The sequence below is a fragment of the Gopherus flavomarginatus genome, chromosome 2 (genome assembly GCF_025201925.1).
Source record: "Gopherus flavomarginatus isolate rGopFla2 chromosome 2, rGopFla2.mat.asm, whole genome shotgun sequence".
In the NCBI taxonomy this organism is placed as follows: domain Eukaryota; kingdom Metazoa; phylum Chordata; order Testudines; family Testudinidae; genus Gopherus; species Gopherus flavomarginatus.
In genome coordinates, this window is record NC_066618.1 from 141,993,953 (window position 1) to 142,010,815 (window position 16,863).

The 16,863-nt window shown below is 39.9% G+C and overlaps 1 protein-coding gene across 1 annotated transcript in view; it reads right to left on the reverse strand.

Annotated features, from left to right (window-relative positions):
- The window catches only part of MYO10 (myosin X), a 254,009-nt gene that overhangs the window by 38,830 nt on the left and 198,316 nt on the right, over nt 1-16,863 (reverse strand). The window contains exons 20-25 of the mRNA XM_050937621.1: nt 9,775-9,899; nt 9,497-9,611; nt 4,473-4,579; nt 3,267-3,479; nt 2,924-2,963; nt 1,639-2,541 (exon numbers count right to left, since the gene is read on the reverse strand). Coding sequence (XP_050793578.1) covers nt 1,639-2,541; nt 2,924-2,963; nt 3,267-3,479; nt 4,473-4,579; nt 9,497-9,611; nt 9,775-9,899 — 1,503 coding nt within the window. The remainder of the gene's footprint in view (nt 1-1,638; nt 2,542-2,923; nt 2,964-3,266; nt 3,480-4,472; nt 4,580-9,496; nt 9,612-9,774; nt 9,900-16,863) is intronic.

A 16,863-nucleotide genomic window follows, 5' to 3' on the forward strand; every position in this document is an offset into this window, starting at 1 on the left:
TCCCTAGTGCCCGATCACATACATGTACATCTGAATTTAATCCTTATGGTCTAATCCTGAGGAGAACTGAGCTTTCACAATTCCCACTGAAGTCAAAGCAAGCTCAGCAGCTCACACTGTGCACTTGGTTTATAATTAGCCCTACTATCTATATATAACAAACATATATAACAGCTTTACAGCTGTTAGAGGAGTTATCCTTTTGAAGGGTGCGACTGGTGTACACTACCTCCTCCCACCCCTCAAGGCCTGTATGTAACACTCAACTTAGAAGGTTTTCAAAAAGGAAAATCTACAAAGTATCCTTAGGTATCGGGCAAGTTCCCTTCCTGTCCCCCCAGCCCTTAAATATTCAGAGGTTTGCCAAGTTCCTGATCGGGTTTCATATACAGATAACCATGCGGGGGGTGGGGTATAGAAAGAGTCTTCAGTCTATACTGTTGAAATGTAGCAGGATGAAACATGTAAATGTTCACTCGTTCTCTGAGGTGGGAAATTGGTCACTAGGTATCCTAGGTAAAGCTGGTATGGAAAGGTTCCCAAATAGCACCACATGAGCTAATTCCCTGATGTCAGGGAGGGAAAAGGCACCAGAGTTTACTTCTTCCCTGTAACACATTCCTATCTGGAGAGATCTCCACGTCCTAATCCTCTGCCTCCAAAACTGTTCCATGTCTCCTGAAGACTGCTCTTGTCCAGCAGAGGAAGAGCCTTCCTCAGAAGATAAGCTGATGAAAAAACAAACTCCCCAGAATTAGTCAAATAAATATCAACTTATTCCTAGGGCAACAGCAGTCAAAACAAGAGTAAAAATAACTCGTTTTGTATTGTATTGCCTGAAATATAACAGTCTGAGATACTGTAGTGCTGCTTCTGTCCTCAGAGCCAGTCAGTATTTGTATGTTTCATGGTTGCTCAAACACTCTAGTCCCTTTTTTCTCCTAGACATAAATCTTTTGGGTGTATATTTGGTAGATGAAACCAAGTTCTTTCAAGAGATTTATGATTGAAAGAATAAAAGGACTGAAAGCCTACAGAGGGTGTGAGCAACAGCCCTGAAGAAGAGCCTTCAACAAAGGGGAAAGAAGTGCCCCAAGAATTCACATTCAGTAATATGAACATTTGCTATCATAGGATAGTTACTTTTGACAAAGAAAGGTTTTATGTATCTAGTTTCTCAAGGCTTTTTGCAAACAGTTGATTCAATACTATTCTATCTTGTATATATAGTTGAATCTTCTTACAATGAATTCACTCCTCTTCCCCATATAAGAACTGCATTTAGACTCTGTCCTAATCCAGGCATGAAACTCCCGATTGAAATTAATGGGAAGTTCTGCATCAAAATTGATAGGCTATAACCCTGTAACCAGAGATTCTTCTAACTAGGAATGCAGTTCACACATCTAATTGGTCTGTGGATTTCTAATACACTCATCCCAATGGTATCTAGTTGCCAGTTGATAACTATGTCCAAGTTCAGTGTAATCAAGGTCAAGCTATATATAACGCACACACATATTTATAGGAACAGACACAGCTACTGGATTTGGTACCTCTACCATTCAAGGAAAAATTTAACTATCATTTCTTCTGAATGTATAATGTTAGTGGATAAGAAGAAATAAAGGTACTCACAGATGACTGGGCTCCTTCAGAGCTGAACCTGTATGCTCCAGAACTGTTGTACGTCCCCACTGAGCAGCGGTAATCAGGAGACCACTGGCTACTGTGAGAATTAGAAAAAGTCACGCTGCTGCCAGAAGTGATGGCACCATCTTCATAGTCATCTTGATCATAATCATAGTCCCCATCAGGAGAAATCAGTTCCTCAGAATTCTGGGGTCTGCAGGACACATTTTCTGGCATGCAGTATGTGGATTCACCACTCGAAGAGTTGTGGAGACTAAGAGAGTCGTGGCCGGAAGCAATAAGCATGGTGTTGCTAGCAGCAGGACTTGTGGGCACTACTGTGTCATTCATATAAGGATCCTCTTCTGAAGAGTCATCACTTGTTCTAATGCCACTCGTCCTCTGATCTGAATGGCCATGCTCACTTGGATTGGGTGAATCCTTAAACGCATCATCATCAGCTTCAAAGCCTTCGTCCACCTCCTCCTCAGGGTATGGCTGGCTGAAGTTAAAATTGGGCTTTTCACTGCATGCATTCCCAGTCAGTTCACTGAGCTTGGCAGAATAACCACTGCCCACAGAAAGTGACCTCTCGATGTTTCGAACACATTCATCAATCTCATCGAAGTTCAGAGACTCCAGGAATTCTTGAGCTGCTCGGCATGCCTCATCCTCGAGCCGTTTGAGTTCCTCGTCTCGGAGCTGCTGTAGCCTCTGCAAGGAAGCCTCTGTCAAGGACAGCTCCTGCTGCTCCTTCATGCGTTGCAAGTCTTCAATCTCTTTCTCCAGGCGCAGGATCTCTTCCACCTGTTTGTTTTCTTTCTGTTTCTCCAGCTCCTGCTTCAGCTCTGCTTCCTTCTGGGCTTTCTGAATGGCTGCCAGTTCCTGCTGCTTCCTCTCCTCTTCAGCCTGCATTCCAAAAAGAAATGCAAGATTCCTTACTTTCTGTTGTTCAAGCTCCATAATCCTTCCATGCTGTTCATTTAAAAGAACCCTTCTCCTCTCCATATAAGAGGATGAAGTGAAAGTGTTGGTACATTTACCCATAGACACTGGAAAGCTCAAATGCATGCAACAGGCTCAATCCTTGCCAGGAACTAAATGAAGTGTGATGTGAAAGACATCCCCATGCAAACAACTATATCAAGTTTCTTTTGGCTTCACCTGCCAACTTCTGTAATAAGTTTAGTTTCAAAGCCCTGGGTGCTTTTTCTTTCTTTTTTTTTTATATTGGTTGGGGCAAGAGACAGAAATAAACAGGGTAGCAGAAAGTATTAACAGTGTAATTTACCTGCTGGGCAAGTCGTTCTGCTTCTTGCCTTTGCCTTTCCCTGCAAGGATAAGAAAAAAAAAAGTTAGCAAGAATAAGAAAGCGGAGAGGGGATTTCATTAGGGCAGTAGTAGAATTTTCAGAGGCGTTTTGTCAAATACAAGTAGCAACTCAAAAAGAAACCACAAAGGGTATGTTCTCCTCTTGTGTGCCTGAGAAACTCCCACAAAGGCTGCACATATCTCTTGTCATCATTAGTAAAGATTTACAAAATCAGCTGTGATTGCTTAAGGCAAAGGTGATACAGCTTGAAACTTAATGTTTGACTGGATCTGAAAGGCAGACAACAGCACACACTGCACACCTTTCCTCCTCTTCTTTCCTTCTCCTCTCCTCCTCTTGTCGCCGTTTCTCCTCTAGTAGCTGTCTGTAAACACGTCGAGCAATCTGGCCTCGCAGCTGCTTCTGAAAGGTTATGGCTGCTTTCCTCAGGTGAAGGAACTTTCTTCTTTGAAGGAATGCCCTGTAGTTCTTCTGTATCACAACCACGTAGTACAGCACCTTTTTATAATGCTTTCTGGAAGAAGTCAGAAAGAGCGTCTCTGTAAAGAGGGTTTGACTACCAACTAACTGAGGTTTCTATGTAACTGCCCTGCTTTAAAGAGTCCATGGTAGTAAAAAGGACAGAGGTACTAACTCTGGTCCTATGACAGCTCTCCCATTATAGTTTGTTATCTCTCCCAAGAAAGTTGACAAGGCCTTTCTGTGAGAGAGCTAGCTGTATCTTGACTAAGTAAATACACACCATCCAGGCTTACATTTTTAATACCTCCTGACAGGGAGATGCTGTTAAAAACTACCAGGGTTTTTTATATATATCCTGCACTATGAAAAGAAAAATCACACACAGCAAGATAGCTTTGTCCTTAAAAAAAAAAAAAAAGAATTCTTGTTGTTTTACGAGACATACTGTATGGACAGGACTAATATGCACATGAAAAGAAATTACCTCATTACGCAAACAACTATTGAACTGTCCTCTATTGACTTAGAGGAAATAGAGAAGTAAACAGATGGGATGTACTACCTCGATTCTAATACATAATGCATGAAACTAGGTGAGCAAATACATCATCATAATTCAGTCACCCAATGCCATTGTTCTTTTGTTCTTGAACAAAGAATCAAACTGATTATTCCTAATTTACCTTCTCTTCCCTCTTTCTGTCATGGCAAAAAGGGTAAGCCAGATCCTCAGCTAGTGTAACTCACTGTAATTCCATAGGCTTCAGTGGAGCTACTGTGTATCTGGTCCCATGATATTATATGAATGCTCCTCTGTGTATCTTCTACACTCTGACATCTTAGTTACTAAAAACAATTCAAACCACCTACTGTTTTATTAAAAGGTTGACAAAATGGGGTTGAGATTTCCAAACCACCTATGGGATCTGGGTGCCCAATTCCTAACAGAAATTAATGAAAATCCTCTAGGCAGCGTTGGAAATCCCTCCCAGAGGAGAGTCTGTGGATGCAGCCCATTAGTTAATATTCCCACCTTGTTACCTACCGTGCCACATAGCCTAAGACATGTGCTCGGATAATCATGGCTGCCTTGGTGACTTCTACCTCTCTCTGCTTCTCCAACTTGTTTTCCAAGGACTCCCGAAGAAAGACCTATGCAAGAAAAGTTCTGGCTTAATTGAATTCAGCTACCACAGTGACGGATGTCTTACAAATGCACATGAACATAACAATGACAATAATAAAAGGCTGTTGGGATGCAAGGTTACATCGGTAGCTAGATAGCACTGTTGACATTGAAGGAGGAATTCAGAATCCAATATATGTATTTTCCTAAGGGAGGGGGCGGGAGACATTTCCTCTTAAAAATAAAAAACAAAAAATCCCCAAAATGGCAACTCCTCCTCCTCCATTCCATGAGATCCTGACCCTACTGAAGTCAATGGGAATTTTCCCATTGACTTAAACAGGGCCAGGATTTTATCCAAATTGTCTACTCACTAATGACTATAGTCAGCAACATTATTACTAGACTTTCTTCAAAGTAACTTTATCCTTCTGAAGATTAATACACACATAAAAGAACTTTGGCTTGGCAATGTGAACAATTTGACTTACACTGACAGAGCCAGAAAATTCAGCCTTGAGGTTTAAACTGCTTCACAGTAACAACAAATTACTACAAACTCTTAGCCCACGTCCAGACTAACCCGCGGCATCGGCGGGTTAAAATCGATTGCTCGGGGATCGATATATCGCGTCTAGTCTGGACGCGATGTATCAATCCCCGAGCGCGCTTACATCGATTCCGGAACTCCATCAACCCGAACGGAGTTCCGGAATCGACACGGAGAGCCGTGGACATCGATGCCGCGCCGTTTGGACGGGTGAGTACCTCGATTTTAGAAATTCGACTTCAGCTACGTTATTCACGTAGCTGAAGTTGCGTATCTAAAATCGATTTTAATACCCTAGTCTGGACGTGGCCTTAGAGGGCCCATTCCTGCAAATTCCTCTTGCCAGAGCACAAATCAAATCAACAGGAGTAGCATCTATGTAAATGAAAGCAGTTTTAGGTCCAGAGGCTTGACTAAGGAGCAGACTTTTGTCCTGTTAAGCAGTGAGTCTACTGCTGTGGACAAATAGCTCAGTAAGATTTACATGCACTTGCTGAGAGGAAAGGATAATCTGCTCACGGAAAAAACTTTGGAAATTTGATGAGCAAAAGGTATGCAGAATAACCACTTCTGTAGTAAATGATGTATTTCTATATTTTCTGTTTTTTTAACACCTTCTTAGCTACAGCACTCATGCGAAAGCTACACCAACTCTGCAAAGTTGCACTTGGCTTCTGAGGTTTACAGTAGTGTGTAAATTGCAACTGAAATGGGTAAATCTTACTTATATTCTCGCACTCCTGTAACCTGATTTTTTTAAAACAATCTGGAACTCAAAAAAGAAAGTCTGTTACCAAGTGGAGGGTTTAAAGTTCATTTTCAGCCTGGAGCAAGTTTTTATGGTTGAATCACAAATCTTCTATGCTTGATCCAATCTTAATAATAATGATGCTGATTAAGACGCTATAACGTAGTCCTGTGCTATGTGCCCTGTGTGGTATAAGACCTTTTCCAGACCTCCTCTTCCATCTGCATCTTAGGACCCAATTGTCTGGTACCTACTATGGGTATATGGCTTGGAATATGGTGGGAATGTGGTGTTAGGCTGCACTGGGGCAGAGGAAGTGGCGGAAGCTTAGTGCAGGGACAGTGTGCATCTGAAGCACACCAGAGCCAAGCTCGGGGCAGCTGTTTATAGGAGCCTGGAGTTAGGGATTGTGGAGGTGAGGTGACTGTGTGGCCAGTGTGGACACAGAGGCACAAACTAGCTTCACTGAGCCAAAACTCTGTGTAGTGCAGGAGGGCAAGAAGGTGTCCGAAGGAGGCAAAGAGGGCAGCAGCTGCTACTCCCGTCCACAGGCTGTAGTGGTGGTTGTGCAGCTGCTTTGCACCTTGCCTTCACATTCCTCCCCTCCGATACGGTTCTCACAGGGTGACATTCTACTGGTTAGGTTTTGCTATGAGATGAGAGGAAGAAAATCTTGTGTGGAGTTCAGGTGAAAAAGGATGCAATTCTCCTGGCTGTTTGGAGCCAGAATCCTCACCACTCTTCCAGTGTCAATAGGCACCGAGGAAATGAGTTGTGAGGAAAGCACAAGCTAGTTACTTAGCAAGAGAGCTCTGTTGGATTGTGGCCCCTTGTTTTTGAAGCAAGGTTTGTTAACTTGGCAGAAATAACCATTAAAAAGGGTGACGGTCAGATATGACTAAAATTTATTATTCTGCACTGATGCATTTTTCAATGGGAAAGAGAGCATTTCCTTAGGAATAAGGGCTTTTTCTGGAATTGTTTTACTTCCGTACAACAACAACAAAACACCAAACCAACTTCTCACCAATGAAGACAGCCGCGCTCCCCGTATGGGAGGGTATAATCCAGTCCTGAGTGGAGCCTCAAAGGGGCTGGATTATACAACAGTTACCCAATATTGGTGAGCACTTGCTTGCATAAGAAGTCCCACTGCCTAAGGGCTCACCAATGTAAAGGTTGCAAAATCTAGTTTTTTATAAGCTTTTTATAGAAAGTCTTTACTCCCGTGTGTGAAACAGCCTCTGCTTCAGTGGGTCTACTGTTCTTTCCTATCCAATTTTGCTCTAGCACTCTCTAGATCACTATGGTCCTGATTCAGGAAAGCACTAAATTGCTTTCCTGAAAGGGGATGGATTTAATCATGTATTAAGCATGGGCTTGTGTGTTTTCCCATAAAAGAGTGCTTTCCTCAATCTGGGCTTGTAAGAACAAGAAGTATCGCAACTTCTGCCATAATCCGCATGATGTTATCATCACTCCTTTTACGTCAAAATGGAAGGGATACTATCATTAAATACCACAAACAGTAAGTCTTTTTCTATCTGTTAAAACTGTTTTATTCCTCTTTTTGTATACTGTAATTTTAAAAAACGGATATGAAGCTCTCCTTTTCCTCTTTACAATAGTACAGATAAACTGTATTGTTCTTTCCTCAATAACATGAAGGGCAGTTACAGGTAAAGTTAAAACAACATTTAGGGTCTGACTGCAAAAATCAAGACAACTGGCTGCCACTTTGCCCTTGGCTTATTCCCTGTACTGATTCTTGCAGGTGATACGGGTGATCTTGTGTCCACGCAAGATGTACGGTTTGAATTTAATGCCCTCTTGCCCTCCTCAGAAATAAGCTCCTTACTGACTTGCTTCACTAGTACATTTACCAATCCCCTTAGGTGATTCTTGCGCATCGCTGGAAAAGTTGTAAAACCAGCTCTGACCAAAGGTGCTAATGTATATGGAGCTTTCAGAGCAGTGCGGAGTCTCTCCTATATATTTCCCTAAATTTTGAAGCAATGCCCATGGTTTAATCAACATTACTCTAATTCACATGAATGGGTGTAATACGGTTAACACACTGCATGGCTGAGAGAACATGCAATGTGAAGCAAAACCTAGCTTTGAATTTATTGCATTATTTGTAAACAGTGGTGTACAAGAAGGTGGGACCAATGTCAATGTAAATCAAAGTGATCTATAAATCTTTAGGTCCCTTAATAATGGGAGACAGTTTCAATTCTACCTATATTATCTTAATGGGTTCGTTTGGATTTACAAACATGCTGCTTTCTTGTTGAGATTTCACCTTGTAAGAACACAACACACAGGAACCATGTGGTACTTCCATTCACTTCTTTTCAAGCCCTTTAGATGAGTTATGGAGTGGATGGAACAGTTAAATGTAAATGATACTATAGAAAGTCTCACTGAAATCAATGGGATTTTACAAGGTATCTTTGCCATGGATTCCTTATGGTAAAAACACACGAAGAACAACAACAAAGCTCGTCACAAATATTTATACTGGACCCCCGACAATTCAGCCAGCTTTACTTCTGGGTCTGTTATCTCCTTATTCCCCATACACAAGGCATCAGTGGGAGTTACACCAAGGGACATTGCAGTAACAGATGAGAGGCCTGCTGGACGATCTTGACCAATTCGGAATTTATCTTTACAGAATATTCCCTAGTACTTTACCCAGTATACTTTTAATTGTTTCTTAGACTCCTATAAAATGGAATATCTATGCATGCAATACTATTAAATGATTTGAGAAGGCTAGGAGCATACATTCACAGGAAGGATGGAATCTCTGCAAAGGCCTGTTTGAGATCAAGCTTTTTTCTCTGTCATTGCAACAAAACAAAACAAACAAACAAAAAGTGTGGGAGCTGCCTAAATACTGTCCTTGGACTCATTAGCCATGGGATTTCTTCTGCAGAAAAGGACCTAGGAGTTACAGTGGACGAGAAGCTGGATATGAGTCTACAGTGTGCCCTTGTTGCCAAGAAGGCTAACGGCATTTTGGGCTGTATAAGTAGGGTCATTACCAGCAGATCAAGGGACGTGATCATTCCCCTCTATTTGACATTGGTGAGGCCTCATCTGGAACGCTGTGTCCAGTTCTGGACCCCACACTAGAAGAAGGATGTGGAAAAATTGGAAAGAGTCCAGCAAAGGGCAACAAAAATGATTAGGGGGCTGGAGCACATGACTTATGAGGAGAGGCTGAGGGAACTGGGATTGTTTAGTCTGCAGAAGAGAAGAATGAGGGGGGATTTGATAGCTGCTTTCAACTACCTGAAAGGGGGTTCCAAAGAGGATGGGTCTAGAGTGTTCTCAGTGGTAGCAGATGACAGAACAAGGAGTTCAAGTTGCAGTGGAGGAGGTTTAGGTTGGATATTAGGAAAAACTTTTTCACTAGGAGGGTGGTGAAGCACTGGAATGGGTTACCAAGGGAGGTGGTGGAGGTTTTTAAGGTCAGGCTTGACAAAGCCTGGCTAGTATGATTTAGTTGGGGACTGGTCCTGTTTTGAGCAGGGGGTTGGACTAGATGACCTCCTGAGGTCTCTTCCAACCCTCATATTCTATGGTTCTATGATTCTAATTAAAGAGGACAACCATCTAGCAAGATTACGTTACCTTATTTTTTCCAAGCTGCCATTCAGTGCTAGTACTGTCATACCAACGAAGGAGGACGGCACACTTCCCTTTTAAATCGTCAGGCACAGTCAAGTTTCTCATTAGGACTTTATACCTGGCCCCCACCACAAGAAAAAAAATTACTTATCTCTTAATTTGACGACAGAGATTCCCCCCACCCCTTCCATTTCGTAAGGTTTCAAATCCCCTTAGTTAAGAGCATGAGCTCAATATCCAGGATTTATGTTTGTTTCATAGAATTGTCCCACCACGTTTACCTTTTATAAAAATCTTGAAATTGCCTTCTCACTGGAAAGCCAGCCCTTCGTATCCTCACTGTCTCCAGCATCCCAGAATAATGTAGCTGGTTAAGCACCACGGCCTGGTCAAACTGGTCTGGCATCTAAAACAAATGGATTTCAAAATTAAAATAACTTTCTTAACAATAATGGATATTAATGTGGTCTCTATCAAATTTGTAATGTGAGATCTTGGGAAAATAAATGAAAAGCTATACATACAAATCAGAAAAGCATGGAGCCAAGTCAGAGCTTCCTACGCCCAAAATACCTTACACTGGAGGTATAGTTTCTAAACACATGAACATTTCAGGGTATATAAAATCTCTCTTCAGGATGAAACAAACTAAAAGGATAATTACACAATGCAATCTCCTTATGCAGCACTGCAACTCCTGTTTAACCCAATCAGCCATCTCTTTTCATTTCACTTGTATTTGTTAATTAGACATTGCTCTCAATAATGAAACAGTGAAAAGGACCAAGGGATTGCTAAATTAATAGCTACAAGCTTGAAAAAAAACAAACCCTTAATCTGCATTCCCTGGAGATAATCAATCCTGCTTCTGTGTCAAATGTCAGTGACACAAACATAGGGCTTGAGCCCAGTTAAAATAGCTAAGGAACAGGTTTGTGTGTGTTCTGTTTTCTTAATTTTGTAACAACAATAAACACTTCATTTCCTATTTAAGATTGATGATGAAAAGTTTGTCAGTCTCTCCCCTCTTCTGATTAGTCATAGATTTCATTACTATTATTTCATACTAGTCATGTATTGGCTACCAATTCAAAGCAGCAGACAGGTCATTTTATTGTGTGTACGTGGTAGAAAACATTTATTTACCTAGCATATTCAGCCACAGCATTCTGTTTCTTTAGCTTTATGTTTAGCTATTTTAACATCCTTTTTTATTTAGAACAGAGATGCACCAGATAAGTTACAAACCCAGTCATTTACATATTAAAGTTTAAAAATTAAACAGCAGTGGTGTTTCTTATTTAGGATCCACCGCTACTTTTTTGCCATATCTTGCTTTTTGACCAGATGCTGCAGTGGAAGAATCAAATTCTCCCCTAAATTACAACCATAAAAAAGCCACTGAAGTCAGTGTAAGGTGGCAATCCTGCAAGGCACTGAGCACTCTAACCCCAATCCTGAAAAGTACATATGAATGTGCTTAACTACACAAGGTGAGTAATTCCATTGAGTTCAGTGGGGCTACTCACTTGCTTACGGTAAACCACTTGCTTTGCTGGTACAGGCCATTTACCTGAGTAAGCCTTGAGTGCACAGTATGGCACATATGGCTAATGGGTTGGTTATATAGGGCCTGATCCAGCTCCTACCGCAGTCAATGGACATCAGTGGGAGTGCTAAGTGACACTGGTTCAAAATGCTTTTCCCATTACTTGTCAAACAGTGAACTTTAAATGACGCTTTATTTATCACAAGTAATTTTCAGAAAACACAACCTCACAATAATTATTTTGGAACTGCACAACTTCATAATATCTTCTGTTGCTGCCAGTCACAATTAAACTAATTTATTAGTTTTATGTTCTATTTACTAGACATTTAAAACAAAGCAAAATATGTACAGAAAGGAACTTCAAAAATATTAGTATATTAATTTCAACCTCTTCTCCCCCCCCACAAAAAGCAATCAGCATTTAAAACAAAGATGTTAATACCACAACCGTCTTCCTTTCATTCATTTCTCTCTCATAGCAATATTTGATCATGTTTATCTCTGTGGGCAGTAAAAAATTTCTGAACCAAACTGCTTAGTCCAAATAGTTCTATAAAGTTCAGTAACACTCACCATTTTACCAACATCGCAAGTACATTTCAGCATCCTCTTTGGCACAGAGGTCAAAATTCACATGGAAAACAACTGCCACACTGACCTTTTCCCCACAGCTAAAAAACACTGAACAGTAATGAACACCATTCCTGTGCTTTAAAAAGTGCTTGGTCACCATGGCAACCCCTCCCATTCTCAGGATAATTAGTGTGGTGTGGCTGCAGGATTTGATAAAGGGTTAGAGGGAGAACGGTGGGCCAGTAAGAAATTCAGCCACTAAAATTTACTTCTCTCACCACCGCACTGAGATTGGATGTCTGTAACCCAGATGCTGATTTACCTAAGGGGAGGGGCAAACAATCTATAAAAATTGCTTGTCACACCTGGCATTACTTTAATAATTTATTCCTTTTACTAGTGTAGTTACTGTTTCAAGGAATTCCACCATTATGTAAGCTACTTTCATCAATACATTTTGAATAGCCACTGCCTGCTGTGTTACGTGTGTCTGCCCCATGGTGGCGGATACAAATTTCACACTACCTGGGCCTGTATATGCAGTGAATTTTATTGTCCTGAGGGAGAGCTGCTGGCTATTCTGCTCTCAGGAACATAAGCAGCAAATATTGCCACTGACAACACAAGAAGCTGTTTGGGGTGCTCTCAGACTGCAGTCAGGGGGGAGAAATTGCAGAGCGCCAGGAGATAAGACACTTAAGCATATCCACCATTTTACAGTTAGAAGTAAAACAACTAAAAGAAACACTAATTCCGTCCTAAGCACAATACCACAACATGCAGCATATACACAGAAAGGGATCATTTTATGAGTCCTAATCTTAACTATCCAGCAGACTCATTCAAAGCTTATTTAAATAAAGAAAGCACAGAAACCTTAAGATATAATAATAAATATATCTTACACCTACTATTAATTATTAGCACTTAGGAGCCATAGTCATAGACCATGACCCCCGTGGAAGGTACTGTACACAGACCAATAACTGATGGTAGGTAGCTCACTTCCTTCTTTATCTAACAGAACTTTACAAACTATGGTCCCAAACTTGCGAACACTTATGCCTCAGATCAATGTGACTACTCATGTCCTTAAAGTTAATTGTGTGTGTTTGTGGAACTGGAGGCTAAATAGTGTATATACAGTACTATTAAAATACAGCCACTTCTGAGACTGAAAATGGCAGCCAACTGTATTCTGAACTACAGAAGTATGCTCACTTTAGCACAGACAGAGTGTCTATTTCATGCACTGTGCTGGATCTGATTTCACTTACACTAGTCTAAGTCTGAAGTAACACCAGTAGAGTACTTCCAATTTAAATCAGTGTAATGTGAGGGCAGATTTGGCCCTGGCATCCAGTAGGTTAGAGCGAGACAGAAACTCCTTTGATTGCTACTGCCTTCAAAGCAGTTTACTTTATAAACACACATGTAAAGGAGTGGATTTTGTGAAGTATTTTAAAGTGAGCAGAACCACAACTTCTCTCTTCTAAAACACTGTATTGAACATACATTGTATCTTCTGATGTAAAAATTAATAACACACTAAAAATAAAACTATCTTAAAATAACACCAACGTTCTAGCAAACTCAGAAAAGCACAGAGATTCAACTGAAGGCTCTCACAGCTCAACATAAAATCCTCAACATAAAATCTAGTCAATTTCCAAAATTAGTTGAAATTGTTTCAGGTTCTGTACCAGCTCTGAATACCTGTGCATTTTCCTTTCTTCCTTTTTAATAATCATGTTTCCCCCTCCTCCCATGGACAAACAAAAGAGGGAAATGACTTAACTATCCAGGTGAAACTGTGAAAATTACTTGACAAAAAGCACTGAGCAATGCGCAAAATAAACTGAAGCAAATGTTTTTTTTCCTCTCTCTTCTTTTTCATTTATAGGAATCTTAAACGTTACTTGTAACAAGAGTATATTCAAAGTTTCCGAAGGAGGGCAATTTTATTTTTAAACTGAGTATCCCTTTATCTTGACTTATTGCCACCTATTCAATGCTGCACACTAGATCCTCTGTCAAATATTTGCTCCATCAGCACACAGTCCATGTTGGAAAAATAAATAACTCATCAGTGATCAGACTAAACTGTGCTGTGGGCTACTCTGACAGAGGATCACATGAAGCTGCACTAACAGGCCAAAATGTTGTAATGGAAATACTCCATATTTACACTGGTGTAACTGTAATAGAATCTCACCTCAGCCATGTTTAGGGCAGCGAGGTAACCTTAACTTGGAATTTCCCTGGTTTTAATGCCTGCAAGTAAGAACCATTCTGCTTGATGCTATGTTTTTGTTGTTGTTCTCCTCCTTCTCCTTTTTGGAAATGCAACTTGCAATTTATCAGTTTGTGATGTCCACAGATCTCCAATAAATTTGTGCCAGAAGGCACTAAAGTCAGGGCTTTAATATGACCTGAAGTCCATGCAGGCACAACTCTGGCTCCTTAAGATGCTAAATGCACACTCTGATCAGTACTGAGCCTCCTGAAAGTGCAAAGCTTGTGCCTGAGGTTATCATCAGTAAAAGTCCTTAGGGCAGACATTAACATCTTCATGGGTGTTTTTCATATGAATTAGTTCCTTCATTTGTAAATTGGCTGTGGGGGGGCTAGAGTTTAGAGGGAAAAAATACACGTAAAAAGATGCAATTTTCTTACTGTGACAATCATTGGTTAAACCTCACCTAAAATAGTAGTAGGAGTAGTTTGGATTTAGTCTGCATTTCAAAAGATAATTACAACTGCCCTGGAAAACTTGCCTTGTAAGTGTAAGGCAGTCATGGCCCTGCCAAGCGAAACAGTCAGACTGATTTTGGCTAGGTAGAAAGAACTTCACAGCTCAGAGACGTTATAAAAAATAAATAGTTCCTCATTTCTAGATTGCCTAAGAAAATTCAGGAAGAACTATCTCAGGCAAAGAAGAAACACATGGAATAGGCTGACAAGTCCACTGAAACAAATAGTATAAATGAGTTTAAGAAACAGCCAGATATATAGAGAGAGAGCAAAGGATTTAACTGAAGGGACGTGGCAAGATACATTTAAAAATGAGAAGTCTTTCCCTGTTTGTAAACACTTTACATCCAAAGCCAGGAGATCTTGGCAATATTGTATCTTGAGGGAGACACACTTGATTAAAAGAGCTCATTTGTTCCTTGTTTGTTTTATAGTGGATTTTGTACTAATGCATAAGTCTAAAGCTTATTGATTTCTATTCAAAGACAAATTAATTTGGCTCCCTGGAGGGATTTATTACACCAGGTCTTTCCAGTTGGGTCACTGTGCTCTTCCAAAATGCATGCTTGTTTTTAGGGCTGTCAAGAAATAAAAAAAATTAATAGCGATTAATCGCACTGTTAAATAATAACAGAATAGCATTTATTTAAATATTTTTGGATATTTTCTACATTTTCAAATATATCGATTTCAATTACAACACACAATACAATGTGTACCGTGCTCACTTTATATTTATTTTTTATTACAAATATTTGCTTTGTAAAAAAAAAATTATATTTTTCAATTCACCTAATACAAGCACTGTAGTGCAATCTCTTTATCATGAAGATTGAACTTAAAAATGTAGAATTATGTACAAAAAATAACTGCATTCAAAAATAAAACAAGGTAGAACTTTAGAGCCTATAAGTCCACTCAGTTCTACTTCTTGTTCAGCCAATTGCTAAAAGAAAGAAGTTTGTTTACATTTACGGAAGATAATGCTGCTGGCTTCTTATTTACAATGTCATCTAAAAGTGAGAACAGGCATTTGCATGGCACTTTTGTAGCCGACATTGCAAGGTGCCAGACATGCTAAACTTTTGTATGCCCTTTCATGCTTCAGTCACCGTTCCAGAGGACATGCTTCCGTGCTGATGGCACTCATTAAAAAAAAAATAATAATTTGTTAATTAAATTTTGACTGAACTCTTTTGGGGAGAATTCTATGTCTCCTGCTCTATTTTACCAACATTCTGCCATATATTTCATCTTATAGCTGTCTCGGATGATGACCCAGCACATATTGTTCATTTTAAGATCACTTTCACTACAGATTTGACAAAATGCAAAGAAGGTATCAATGTGAAATTTCTAAAGATAGCTACAGCACTCAACCCAAGGTTTAAGAATCTGAAGTGCTTTCCAAAATCTGAGAGGGACTAAGCGTGGCGCATGCTTTCAGAAGTCTTAAAATAGCAACACTCCAATGTGGAAACTACAGAACCTGAACCAACAAAAAAAAAAAAAAAAAAATCAACTTTCTGCTTGTGGCATCTGACTCAGATGATGAAAGTGAACATGCGTCAGTCTGCACTGCTTTGGATCATTATCAAGCACAACCCGTCATCAGCATGGACGCATGTCCTCTAGAATGGTAGTTGAAGCTTGAAAGGACATATGAATCTTTAGCGCATATGGCACATAAATATCTTGTGACGCTGGCTACAACAGTGCCATGGGAATGTCTGTTCTCACTTTCAGGTGACATTGTAAACAAGAAGAGGCCGCATTATCTCCTGCAAATTGTAACCAATCTTGTTTCTCTTTGCGATTGGCTGAACAAGAAGTAGGACTGATTGGACTTGTCAGCTCTAAAATTTTACATTGTTTTATTTCTGAATGCAGTTATGTAACAAAAAACTACATTTGTAAGTTGCACTTTCACAATAAAGAGATTGCATTATGGTACTTGTATGAGGTGAACTGAAAAATACTATTTCTTTTGTTTATCATTTTCAGTGCAAATATCTGTAATAAAAATAATATAAAGTGAGTACTGTACACTTTGTATTCTGTGTTGTAACTGAAATCAATATATTTGAAAATGTAGAAAAACATCCAAAAATATTGAATACATTTTGATTGGTATTCTATTGTTTAACAGTGCAATTAAAACTGATTAATCACAATTAATTTTTTTTATTAATTGCATGAGTTAATTGCGATTAATCCACAGTCCTACTTGTTTTTTCTATATGAATTTGATGAGTGGGAGCAAATTTAATTCAACATATGTAATCCAGCCAGGGTGATATTTTTCTTACAAAAATATCTCTGTCAGCATTATCATCTGTCTGCCCATCTTCCCCATCTTCCGTTGGTCTTGTCTATTTAAGCTGTAAATTCCTTGGGGGCAGGGACTGTCTGTGTGTGTATGCACAGTGGGGCTCCTCCGCCAGTGAGCTTCCCCACTGTCTGCAATTTGGGGGGTGTGTCATAAACAGAT